The sequence below is a fragment of the Aethina tumida genome, chromosome 1 (genome assembly GCF_024364675.1).
Source record: "Aethina tumida isolate Nest 87 chromosome 1, icAetTumi1.1, whole genome shotgun sequence".
Classification (NCBI taxonomy): Eukaryota; Metazoa; Arthropoda; class Insecta; order Coleoptera; family Nitidulidae; genus Aethina; species Aethina tumida.
The window spans coordinates 37,656,267-37,669,609 of NC_065435.1; the positions used below are offsets into that span (position 1 = coordinate 37,656,267).

The 13,343-nt window shown below is 48.1% G+C and overlaps 1 protein-coding gene across 1 annotated transcript; it reads right to left on the reverse strand.

The window, feature by feature from the left end:
* Window positions 1–397: 397 nt before the first annotated feature.
* On the reverse strand, window positions 398–13,084 carry LOC109601453 (ubiquitin carboxyl-terminal hydrolase puf). The gene is made up of 36 exons (XM_020017701.2): window positions 12,965–13,084; window positions 12,636–12,732; window positions 12,148–12,566; window positions 11,234–12,087; window positions 11,008–11,167; window positions 10,867–10,936; window positions 10,516–10,715; window positions 10,200–10,422; window positions 9,936–10,131; window positions 9,738–9,872; window positions 9,545–9,672; window positions 9,244–9,492; window positions 8,331–9,183; window positions 8,070–8,258; window positions 7,571–7,985; window positions 7,128–7,497; window positions 6,875–7,061; window positions 6,345–6,807; window positions 5,920–6,146; window positions 5,648–5,851; window positions 5,406–5,578; window positions 4,984–5,341; window positions 4,610–4,881; window positions 4,240–4,545; window positions 4,066–4,180; window positions 3,843–4,004; window positions 3,230–3,742; window positions 2,803–3,159; window positions 2,551–2,741; window positions 2,295–2,472; window positions 2,110–2,229; window positions 1,914–2,030; window positions 1,611–1,845; window positions 1,315–1,556; window positions 905–1,246; window positions 398–838 (listed from the first exon to the last, which is right to left on the reverse strand). The coding sequence occupies exons 1-36, from the start codon at window positions 13,005–13,007 to the stop codon at window positions 473–475; spliced, it is 9,729 nt and encodes a 3,242-aa protein (XP_019873260.2). The 5' UTR covers window positions 13,008–13,084; the 3' UTR covers window positions 398–472.
* Between the last annotated feature and the right edge of the window lie 259 nt (window positions 13,085–13,343).

Sequence of the window (13,343 nt, forward strand, 5' to 3'; positions counted from 1 at the left end):
CAATCTAAAATTTTCAAAGCAAACTATGATAATAACTATAATTTAGATCGAAAATAATTTTTGTGTAATATTCATGATTAATTAAGGTTAACGTTAATCGTAATTACGATTGTTTACTAATACGTCATCGTAGTGTAGTGTAGTAGGTGTACGTACTTTTCTTTCGGGGAACGGACTCGATGTATTGGATGGAAATAAGTGTTGAAAAGTGAATGACGATGCCATCTATAGACGTATCCAGGAATGATAAAAATCTAAAAAAGAATTTGACGATAGATGGCGCTGTTTACACATTATGTGACAAAAAAACCTACACGAAGAAAATGATTCCAATTTTTTTTGCTAAATAGAAAAAAACGCAATTATAATTTATTTGTAATACATATGATAAAGTAAATCAATTAAAAAAACTTTATTCGTTCATCAAAGAATCTATACAAAAAAGAAAAAAAATAAAAAATCAATAAACTGATCACTTGTTCAAAACGTCCAAAACTTCTGCGACGATTCGATCCAAACGTTTGAGGTCGTCCGCCTTGGCCGCTTCTTTGGTCGCAGCACCTTTCGAGGTGCTCGCCTCTTCCTTCTTCTCGTCGGACTTTGACTCACCGTTGACCCGTTCCATCTCTCTGCCGATCCGTCCCCGTATTCGGTTGAGCGTGAGGGGCAGCTGCGGAGGCGCGGGGCGATCCTCGCTTCCGTAAACCAGAGCGAGAGCGCGGACGTCGCCCGCCAACCGATTCGTGCACAGTTCCAAAGTGGACGCGTGCTCGATCAGCGACTGGACGCCCGCCGTTATCGTTGTCAGTGTTCTTTCCGTCAGAACTCGATTCGAAACCTGAAGTGACAAAGGTTGCAAGGTTACAAGGAGAAACACAGACAAGAACAAAAGCGCGACACTCACTTTGGGGAAGAAGGCGACGAGAAACTCGTATATGGGATCGATGGCGAGGGAAGAGCGCTCGTCCAACAAAACGGCGTCGACGTAATCGACAAAGTAACTGTTCGAACTCAACATCGTGATGTATTTTCTGTCGATGTTCTGCGCCCTCAGCACGTCCAGCCACAGTTTGGGGAAATGAACGGAGTGCAGAGGAACGGCCTCGAAGCCGACGATTGCCGACAGGCCGACTAGCGAGTCGACCACGCAATCGGCGTTGACGGCGAGCCGAAACAGAACGTCAATGAGTGAATGGTAGGGGGCGTAGTGGGCGTCCAGGGCGGCGTCGTAGTTCGGATCCACGCCCTGTCGAACGGAAACGGAAATGCGAATTGCACATGTTGTAAGTAAGTGAGTGAGTACGCTGTACTTACCCTGGCGCATTCGAGCTGATTGTGCGGCACCGTCATCTGGACCATCGGTCTCAGAGGTCTGGCCGCTCCCTTACCCACCACCGTGCTCTGCACCTGGGTGTGACCTCTTCTGGGAAAATACGGGCCCAGAGGCACGGCCGCGTCTTGACTCTCCTGGTAGGCCGTGTGACAGTGGTAGAGCAGAGGCACCAACACCTGAAGCGATTCCGGGGTCGTGGTGAGGACGAACTCTTTCAGGACGTCTGCTCAAACAAACACAACATTACGTTGTCACAACGATTCGTTACTCGTCCTACCTATGGATAAAGTTCGCACGTCCTGAGGATTGTACGTGTTCAATAGAGTCGCCAGTTTCCGTATCACTTCGGGCCAATCCTTCGTCGCCAACAAAAGGGCACGCGCGTCCTTCGCCTCCCTGAACGTCCTGACGGCACGGATCAAGTCCTGCAGGATTGACAACACGTCGAGAAGGTCGCCACATACGTGACACGCCGTCGCCTCGTGCAGCATCACGTGCAGGTTTTGAAAGCACTGCGTCGAACGGGAAGAACAAGAACGTTACACGAATTCAAACAAACAAACAAACAAACACAACTTACTTCGAATACGATTTGCAAACCGCCATTGTAAACGACGTACAGTTTGTCGTCGTTGGTTTCCAACAGAATTCGGAATGCCGAGATTAACGTGCCCCAACTAGTCCTTCCATCCAAACACTGACCAAACAGCAAAAAAAAAAAAAAAGCGACATTACATCAATATTTTATATAAACGGTATCTGATCGGATAGATTACTTGTAAGTATGTCATCAAAGTGGTACGTCTGAAATTGCAAATTTCCCGTTGTTCGGCTTCGGTTGCGTCCGGATGTTTCATGATCATCAGCTGCATCAACTTGAACAGTTCCTCAACCGCCTGGAAATGTCATCACGCATTATTTATTGTTTTGCCAACGTAATGAAGGGATGCGATTCTCTCACCTGCGGATACTGAGTGGGATGCGGGGTGATGTTCTTGAACGCCCACTGCAAGTTCTGATGCTGCGCCAGGTTTCGCGTAAACACCCTCGACTGTTGACACATCATGCGCAAGAGGCCATAGTAAGCCGGCAACATGGCCCTATTGAACATGACGATTTCTTGATCGTCGTGATCCGCACTGCAAACGAAGAGCGTTACGTTAATCGTACGATGGGGAAGGTGAAAGTGAAAGTGAAAGTGAAAGAAAGTGAATTACAGGATGTAGTTGAACGCGATGTTCTTGGTGACGTGCCCGTTCTGGAGCATGAGCTGCACATTTTCCGGACAGTCCGTGCAAGCGTGGTTCCAAAAAGCGAGGAGAGCCTGCTTGTTGTGGTAGGCCGGGATAGAGGGTTCGCTCAGCTTCGGATGGAACAGGTACCACAGTTGAACGAAGTATTGGCCAAACTGAAAATCACGCACAAGGTACACACATCACGACGAGACGAAATGTCTAAGGTTCGCTCACCATCAACTTCTCCGCCCTCGACACGCAACAATACATTAACAATGCAAAGTAGGTGGTCAGTTTGGTGGTGCCGTGCTGACCGGTCTCCGTGTAATGTTTGGCCGGCGCCAGCAACCGCAAAAGGGCGCCGTACACCTGGTGCAAAACCGACTGAGCGTCCGCGCCGAGCTGCGGTTCGCGTTGCATGCGATGCGTGGCGCGGAATCCCTGCCGAAAGGCGGACGACGGAACGAGCGAGACCAGCAGATAGCCGGCGGCCGTTCGTACCCGCTGATTGTTGTGGGCGATCAGAAAGTGCTCCAACCACGAATCTACCGACGACAGAACCCACTGATGAACCAATCTGTTTCTCGTCACCTGAAACCCACCGACCGACCAACACAGTCACAACAGTCGAATAATACTCGATAATCAATGGGATATGCACCTGCAAAGCCAACCAGTCGAGCGCCGAGTATGGACAGCACTCGGCCGCCTCCCAAACCTTCTGCAGCACCAGCTGAGTGAAACACGGCGGCTGAGACGTCGAACCCGAGGCCGCGCCGGTCGATCCGCCCTCCGTTAGTAGCGTGAGCATTTTAAAGAAGGGCTGACACGCCTCCGAATGGCGAGCGATGGCTTGGGACACCATACAGATTATCGATTGTGCCAGTGCGTTGCCGCCGCTCGATTTGCACAAAGAATGTATCAGATTGCGCGTCTGCTGCAGGTTGATGTTGTCGCGGATCTGCTGATGGAGAAAAGCGAATCCCTTCCCTCCCGCCACCGCGTTGTAGTCCTTCTCACTGAGCTGCAGCTTTCCGGCAGAGTCGCGAGATTTCTCGACCAGCGAGGCAATTAACGTGATCATCTTGTCCAGACTGGCCGGTTTGTATTTGTCCGCGGCGGCGGCTATCGAAACGGCCGCTTCGTCTTCGTCATCTCCGTCACTGACATCCACCTAAACATATTATTATTATTATTATTATTATTATTATTATCATTACTAATGCCATTATCGACTCATAGGCACAACACAACGGCATTGTGACACAACTTACAAAGTCGTTTGCGCCTTGTCCCAAATAAAAGTGAACCATGGTGCTGATTGCGTCCGAGGCCAAAAGAAATTTGGTCTCGTCCTCGCCCATTTTGCTGAATTCGTACAGAAAACCAAAATACTCCGTTAAATGTTTCGGATGTGATTTCGCTCCGTGTTCCATCTACAAGAAATAATGTCAGAGAGTAACCGGTGTGGAAGGATCATCATCAGTTTGATCTTACCAGTGACAACAGGGTCTTGATGAATCTGGTGACGCAGGAACCGCTGAAGGTCGATCGATCGGCCGTTTCCGGTTCACTCTGATCGGTTTTCGGGTACAAACATGAATGAGTTTGTCTGTAAGAGAAAAAATGATTTATTATATAATTTTTATCCTCGGTCGCTCCGACACAGACCTCAATCTTTGGACGACGTGCATGCACAGCCGCTGAAACATCTGTCGGACCATCTGGTTGGGACATTTGAGTAACACTTGAACGGGCCACCACGTATCCTTGGCCATGTGATCCAGGAACCATTCGCACGCTTTCGGACAGGCGTTAAACTGCTTCGTGACCAACTCCACCCACTGTACCATCGTGGGCTTCTCTTTGGCGTGTATGAACGTTTCGATGAAGAAGGTGGTCGAAAGTTCGGCGGCTTTGGCGGTGGCGGAGGAAAGAAGCGTTTGCGGGATGTGACCGCACATTTGCCACATGAAACTGAAAACGAAATAAAACAATAATAGATCACCATATCACGGTGTGATATTATATAGTAACGTACTTGAAATAGGTATGCTCGAATATATTCTTGTCTTGTATAAAGTGCATGTTGTCTCTCCAAATCCAGTCCTCCAATTCTGGTGATAAAACGGGATTTGAAGCTGAAGAAACGGTCGAAGTTACGCTCGTATTAACCTGAGTCGACGACGAACCGACCTCCACGTCCACTTCTTCTGTGGCCGTGCATCTTTCGTAAAACAACATGTATGCGCTGTTAGTTTTCTCGAAGCTAAAATCCATGAATTTGTCCGCCACGCTGTCGTACGTTTTGCTCTGAAAACAACAACAACAACAACAACAACAACAACAGCAACATTAAACGAGCGCATTGAAACAATCAAACGATACTATATACTATATACTAGAGACACTTACGGTCATCTCTCCTCCGAAACATTCGGTAGCTATTTGCTGCGGATCGAACGGTTTCACCTCCGCATCGTTGAACAGGAACCACTTTTCCTGCATCCTGTCTTTAATGAAACTGTAGTAATGTCCTCCGTCCGCCGTTCCAGTATGAACGGTGACCCCGATCAGGTCGTATTCGTGTCCCTTCGGTTCTTGTTCGTCGTCTTGGGTCGATTCCTGATGATGGTCCACGTAACCGTTCATGTTTAGCCGCAACGGGAAGGAAAAGTGCGTGTTGACTTTCTCCTTTAGCATCGTGAGCATGTTGAACGTGTATCGCATGGTGTTGAAACAGAGGATGTTCGGCAATTTTTTGAAACAGGCCCTTAAATTACAAGCATCGTATGTGTATTCGTTCGTCCACACTTCGAATTAGACGACATAATTACCGTTTTTCAGCTCGAACTTTTTTGCCGCACTGCGAACACGTGTACATGTTGTCGCCTTCCAAAGTGTCTTTGACGGTAACTTCGTCGAGGGATTCGTATAAATTGCGCATGTCTGCCACCTGACAACGGACCGTGTAGAATTCTTCTAGAGTTCTGCTGACGTGCTCACAATCCTTCGAAAGCAAACAACCATTAATTAATTAGTTAAATAAATAAGGAGAGAAGCAAACTGAAAATCTCACCAAACTGACGACGTTATTGGTGATGACGCCGCAAAATAAAGATTTGACGACGCGTTTCAAATCCGGAGTCATCTCTTCCAATTTACTGACGAGATCGATGAAAAATTCGGCCATGTCCTTTTGTTCGGCCGTGTTTAACGGTTGATGGTCCATCGTGTACACTTTGCAGAAGCCGCGGGGATTGTACGCCTTGCGTTCGCTCTCCTGAAAATGAGATTTTGAATTAATCGATTGCCGATAAGTAAGGAAATGATGAGGCAATAGACACGCACCAACAAATAGGCGAACATCCTCTGCATCTCCCTCAGCGTTTGTCCGTGACGGGCGTGCGTGTGATCTGCCGCCAGTATCGAAGCTCGAGCGGCCGGCATCATGTACAGATGCTGCATGCACGACGCCATATAACAGGTCGCCCCCAAATTAGCGAGGCCCACGTATCCGCAGTCGGCACGGCCGTCATCGTGCGGCCAATAATCCCAAGGATAGGGCGAGTGAGGACCTGAAAATATATGTTTAATTCCAACTAATCAAACCTACACATTTTAACAATTGCACCCCCGTCCACACCGGTGAGAGATTAAATTCCATTAATGAATGTCTCACTCTTTAAATATAGAAGAAGACCAACAAAAGTATTCTCACCAGCACGGTCGGTGCAAAAGGCTTTTGAAACAGACGCATCAGATTCTAAATGTACCTGGCTGGTGTTGCTTGAGCAGTTTCTCGTGCAAAATGTCATAATTTTCGGGACAACCTTTGACCAGTTCGACGAGCAAATCGAAAGCAGCGGTTCGAGCACGCGCCGATTTACATTTGGGCACGTGTCTCAATTTGGGATTGGGAAGGGCGAACAGGAAATCAAACACCTGATCGATCAATTCCTGACCACCCCCGTCCGTTCTGAATGCCGGTCTCCTTCTTGCTAAACTGGCTGCCACCGTCAACAGTCCGACCAAACCGTCATCATCCACCGTTCTGTGTCGCGACTCCAAAAAGTCTCTTTCAATCAACGACCGCGAAACTCTTCTGGTCAACGCCTCTATGTCGATCTGAGCTTGATTGTCTTCATCCGAAGAAGGCAGTTCGTCGATCAGTCTGGCGACTAGCCAAAAGTAGTCTCGACAAGCGGGACCGTACGGTTCTTTACCGTCATCGGGAGTCTACAACAAAATTCATACAATAATTTAGTGGAAAAAAGTGTGTTAAAGTGATTAAATTGAAACTTACGTTCATTTCAGGTTTTTGCGGCCTCATTCCTTCCGCACAATCTAGATAGTTTAACAGTTTAGCCAGAACCGGTCCGGCTAATTTCAATCCGTTCCCGTTCCCGTTGCCCACACATAATCTATAAACTGCCGAACAAGTTTCTCTCCTCACTGCTGGCTCCGGATCGTCCAAAATTAATCTCTTCAACCTAAATACAGAAGCGAAAGCAAATTAAAATAAGCGATACATCACGTCGAACGATGATCAGCAATACCAATCGGCAAAATTCGATGATTCAAACAGTCCTTGTCGTGCTTCCTCGCTGCAGTGCAACCACGGTACCAAAAGAGCCATTGCATAATGGACCACCTGCGCCCTTCCCCAAACTCCGGTTCGACATAATCCCGGATCTCTCGGTCTGGACGCTTCCTCCAATATTCCACAGAGTTTCGCCATCGTTCTGTCCACCACCATCAACTCGAGCAGTTCTTTTTTCACCACGGAAACTTGATTTGTCTTGTTACCGTCCAAAGCGGAACGATTGACGGATCCGGTCACGCCCAATCTGCACAACGTTTTCAGTAATGAGGCGAGGCAGTCTTGACGCCAGTCGGAATCTTCTTCGCAATCTCTTTGTAAAACACCTGATTGCAAACAAACAGAATATACACGTAAAAAGGGAGTTATTCATAAATGAATTGGTTTAAATAAAATTACCAGACATAAAAATGTCGAACAGATGTCTCAGTCCGCCGTACTTGACAAATCTCGAACTCCAGTCTTCCGTCACCGTTTCTTCCTTTTCACCGTTCCCCTCCTTTCCTTCCTCCTCTTTTAATTTTACGATCGCTTCTTCGTCTTCGTTCACCTTCTTCGTCTCTTTTTCCTCTTCGTCTTTCTTCTTTCTAATCTCTTTCGTCTCTTTGGCGATCGGAACGGTTTCTTGAGCCAACGCTTCGACCACGCTCAAAGAATACATGAGCCTCTGTGCGCTCGAAGGATCGAGAAGTTGGTGCAAAGGACGGTCCAAGTGGCGAAAGCCGTGCAACAGTTCGGGGCTGGTGGGCATCAGGTTCAAAATGTCCCACACTCGGCGACTCAACACTTGCGCCTTGGTGTGCGGAATGCGACGCTGAATCGAATTAGAATTAGAATTAGAATCAATAATAACACGATACAGAACCAGATAACAGAAACATAAATCAATCACACTTACTCCTCCTTTGACGGTCATCTTCATGCAACTAAGCGACCGCATCAACGCGAACAATTGTTCGAAATAATCGGGCTGCAGGAGCAACAGCGTCGGAAGGGAGTCACGTGGAGGAGCCGGTCTGGCCGAGGGGCAATCTAAATGATCGCGTCTCCTCGTCGACCTCGACGCCCCCGCCGAAACGTACACGACCTTAAATAAAAGAAAGACACGTTATCAGTGACCGACTGTGGCACGGTTGCGGTCGCGGTTGCGGTTGCCTACCTGATTGTCCTTGAAGCCCATCTCGCCCAACGTCTTTTCGTCACAATCTCCCGGCAACTCTTGTCCCTGCGTTATGATCCTGATCCAAGGATCGGCCTTCTCCTCCCCGCCGCCGGCGCTTCCGTCACCCTTGACGCACCACTTGACCACCTCCGCCCTCAACTCGGCCACCAGATCTCCCGTCTGCATCTCGAACACGCATTTCTCCGAACTACTGCCCGACTGCACGATCAGTCTTATCGGCGGGACGGTCTGTCTGTCGGTGGTCGGGGCGTGGCTGATAATTCCTCGTCCCTCCAGCGCCCACTTCCGCAAATGATACGCGTAGCGTTTAAAGAACGTTTCGATGTGCGTCTTCATCAGCAGCAAGGCGCGTTGTATGCACAGCAAGGAAGCGTCCTGCGACGTGCTGGAGTGGAGATCGGCGGCGGCAGCCCGAAGATTGGTCATGCACTGGGCGACGAAGCGGCGTTCGTTGCGCAAGTTGCGGCCCATGTACGAAGACGTTATGTATTGGATGGCGGCCATGCTCACGTCCGTATTGTCCGCCTTGAGTGCGATCTTCCACATGTGATCCATGCCCACGTTTCCGCTGCCCTCGTCGTCCGATCCGCCGCCCAGAAGATGATCCAAACTGCAGAGCTGTTGCAAAAGACCCAAACAGATCATGCTGTAGGATTCGGGCGGCAAACTGGGCAGGTGGTGCGTGTAGATGCGCCTCAGGGCGTCCAATTTAAGCGCGTGCAGTTCGGTCGTTTTCGTTTGCGACAGCAGCCAACTGAAGAGTTCGTCGCAACATTCCGGATCGTTGGCCAGACAGGACCACAAAATATCCACTTGTTCGATGCTCAATCTGACAAACGAGACGAATTTATGTTTATCGGCGGTAAGTGGTAGCCCAATAACAACTTACTTGAACGTATTGGGCGAAACGACGGGCGAGAAAACGGCAGACAAAAAATGCAAGCGTACTTGCACCTGCATCTGGTGTGTGTAGAGGGGCGGGGCCTTCGTGCGGTCCGACGCGTACGCACGGAGACAGCCGAAAAAGTGGCGCATCATGTGATGCTGACGATCGGCCCAATGGGTCACGTGGTGCATGTCCAAACCTCGAAAGGAGGTGAGCAGTTTAGGGAGCGTGCGTAAAGAAACGATCACACACCTGTAAGGAAATGCATAAGAACACGTCAAAGTCAACTGTTAAAATCACTTACGTGTTGTTGGCGAGATTGTCCAAACATCCTTCGATAAATTTCATACGAATCTCTTTATCCGGAGTGTAACAAACTAAATTGCACAAAGTTTTTTCAGCCTCCAACGCCAAACCTTCCCCCAACTGGCACTGAAATTGAACAAGTTACGAAGCGAACGTCGCGCCTGACAATCTACTAAAATCGATTTCCTTACAATTTTGTCGTCTTGTAACAAGTCCCATAACAAAGTGTTTCCAGGTTTGCAAACGTCCTCCGTCCTGAATCCGCCCATCCTTTCCTTTTTGCGTTCGACTACTCCCACAATAGGCGACGCTTGCTCCAATCTAGCCTGACAAAGCAAAACGAACAATTACTTTTATCGTACATATGTATGTAACGATATAGTACGCACTCTTTCGGCCAATTGAGCCAATTCTTCTTCGCACACAGAATCGTCTTCTCCATCGAAATCGGCCATGTTCTTTTCCGATTTGTTGCTCATTCTTGACGAGTAACTCGCTTCTTCGTCCTCTTCGTCGTCGTCTTCGTCTTCATCGTTCACGACCGCAGTTTCATCCTCTTCGTCGCTCAACATTTCCAAAATGTGGCTGAAACAAAATTTACGAGTGTCACCTCAATATTCACCCTCACAATTACATTTTATCATTTTATCTACCCCGTTCTTCTTAGTGCCAAAAACTCTCCTCTCCTGACCATTTCTTCCGAACTGTCTCTTTGTAATCTGTGTCTCCTTCTTCGAGTTTTTCTTCTCGAAAATTGGATTTTTTCCTCTTTTCCTTCGACAACCACGTTCGGCATCAGTTGCGTCTGAATCGGCAAAAGATCCTCGTGCTCGCTGTCCGTTTCGTGATGTTGTTCCTCTTGCTTCTTGTCGTCCCCTACACAACATCCGACAACATTTTTAAGTCGACAACAACAACTACTGCAACTATTCATATATCTGTCATACACACACACACACACACACACACCTTTTTGTCGTTTGACTCTGGTTTTCCTCAACATTTTCCGTCGTTTCCTCATCTTGTGCGTTTCTTCGTCGTCCTCGTCCTCTTCCATTTCCATGACTTCCAGATCTTCCAGATCTTCTTGCGAACTGCTCGACGCTATGGTTTCGATGCCTTCCGGCAAAACTGACGCCAGTTTCTTTTGAATGTTCTGGCTCAACGTTCTGTGAAAATATCAAATTCGTTTCTTCTAAATTGTCAATCGGAATTTAGAAGAAAGATTAAAAATTCTCTTTTAATTACTCACTTGTTTATTGTTTCTTCCAATTTTTAATGTCATTAAATGAATGAAATAGATAAAAGTGTAAAACTCACTTTTTACTGAACTTTTCGGCTCGCGGCGAAACCGCAATCCACTTGGCCTTTTCGGGTTTCAACGGTACTCCTGAAACAAACAAAAAACGATCACGATAGAATTGGATCGAAATGTACGAAAGGAGGGCGGAAGTCGAATACCGTCGATTTCTGTGTCGGTACTGCTGCCGCCGTCGCGTCGTCTTCTGCTTCTGCCTGCGCGTTGTTTTCGCGCCAGTTTGCAGGGAGGTTCTCCGTCCAGGCCACGTCTTAAAGCGGCCGCTTCTTCGCTATCCACCGACCGACGATCCGAACTATCACCCTGAATTAATAATAATAATTATGATAGTAATAATAAAACGCATTGTTCGATTTTGAGAATATTTACGTGATGTTCGTCGTCGGAATTGCTCGGATCCAAACTGACGCTGTTTTCGGATGTGGAGGTCGGCGGCAACTGGGCGGAACACTTGTGCATCGGCACGCCTTCCTGTGGCATCGGCTCCACGCCCACTTGATTTGTGCCGGCGCTTCTCGACCAAATCGCCTTGATCAGGGCGGAAGCCAGATAGAGCGTCTGCTCCGTGTGCTCCTTGGGTTCGAGCCGTTTGAGCAAATTGTACAAGTGCAGAGTGGGCGCAACAGCCAAATGTTTCACCAAACCGGGTAGTAAATCGTGAACCGGTTTGGCGCAGTGCTTCAATTGGGCGGCCGCCCATATTAAGTCGATATGTTCTCGAGTGATGCGGTTCTCCATCGCGAGAAAGTTCAAGATGATGTGACTCTGTTTGATCACCTCGACGTGCAAATTAGGGCCGAACAAATGACCCACGATTCCGTTGGCGATCAACCAATCGGCGGTGCATCGAGGAGCGGACTCTCCGTCTCCGGCTCCGCCCAACGCACCCGCCACCATGCCGCCCATCGTCACTCCGTTCGCACATGCTTCGGCCAAAGCGCCTATCTGGCCGTTGATCTGCGCCACTCCGGCCAAACGCATCGTCAAGGTGGGAGATGCGAAGTATTTGAACGCCAAATCCAGACCGTCGCGATCGAAAACGGCGCCGGTCGCGTCCAACGGTTCTCTGATCGCGTTCCACATAAAGTCCGCCATGCTTTTCACGGTGGCGGTCCTCAATTCCTGATCGCTCAGTCGACACATGTACCGCAGCACGGACGACCGCAACGGCGCCACCATCGCCACCATGCTCTTATAGTTCATCCACAGCTTCAAGTTGCACACTGAAAGAAGAAGAGCAAAAAGACCAGTGTGGGAAAACAAAACAAACGTCGGATACCTACCGACGGCCACAATAGCGTGGGCCTGCGTAGTGCTCATCTCGCCACCACCTCCCTTTTCGAAGCAGGCGGCCGCCGCCTCGACGCCGCCCGCTCCGCAAAACACGCCCACATTCCTCAATAGTTGGGCGGGCACGTCGGCATCATGGGCGCCACACACCTCCTCCTCTCCGCCGAGTCGTTCTCTCCTTATGGGCTGAGGAGCGTGGCGGAGCGCGACGTACAACGGATAGTTGAGCAGGAACGTCTTGGAAGCGGCGACCAGCAGTTTGTGGTGAGCGGGATCGTCGTCCTGGCCGTTTGCGGGAGTGGTCGAAGAGGAAAGACGTTGCAGATGGCGTACGCAGGTCAAGATGAGCGATTCGGTCAGGGTGGCGAAGCGGTCGAGGTTGCGGGGGTCGCGGTAGCAGCACATGCACTGCCTGAAACGTTACAAACGTCATGACACATACAAAAAGAGAATTGAACCAATTATATTATTCTTTATTTACCTCGTCGGCCATGTTTGTAAATAAACGAAAACGGTGTCGATTTCCTGTTCATTCAAGATTGGTAAATCGTTTGTTTCCTTACAAACTTTATTCTCGTCTGGAAGAAAGAGTAAAACATTGTCAGTGGGAATGTAAGGGAATATAAATTTCCATTATTCAAGTGGACACGAACGTGTACAAGTTAAGTTAATCGTCTTAATAAAAAATAAACAAAAAACAAACTGTTATGGAAAATTACGAAACCGAATGACATTTTCCGATATCTTGAAAAACAACAACACAAAAAACATCGAAAAAATGGCATAAAAACGGAACATCTGAAAACTTACAAGTGTTCAACAAACGCACGAAATCCGAACAAGAATCGCACATTTCGATTCGATCGTCTAGTACATTTTCAATCAGAGTTTTTCAAGCTGTTTTCGTCAGCGCAAACGTTTCTCGATCGCTGACGCCATTTTGATGCGGAATCATTCGCAGGCGCATAACGATCAATGTTCATAATAGATGACAGGTTGAAATGTCAATCGGAATGCATGACGATCAAAATCCATACTCTTTGCATCTGGTTATGCAACCACGTTTACACATTGTCAATAATCTCCAGGCCATTCTAGTATGAATAAAAAAATAAACCATCAGTAGTCAGAAATAAAAATGGCAACCATAACTTTTTTTGACCGATTGATTGATTGATTAAATTGGGAC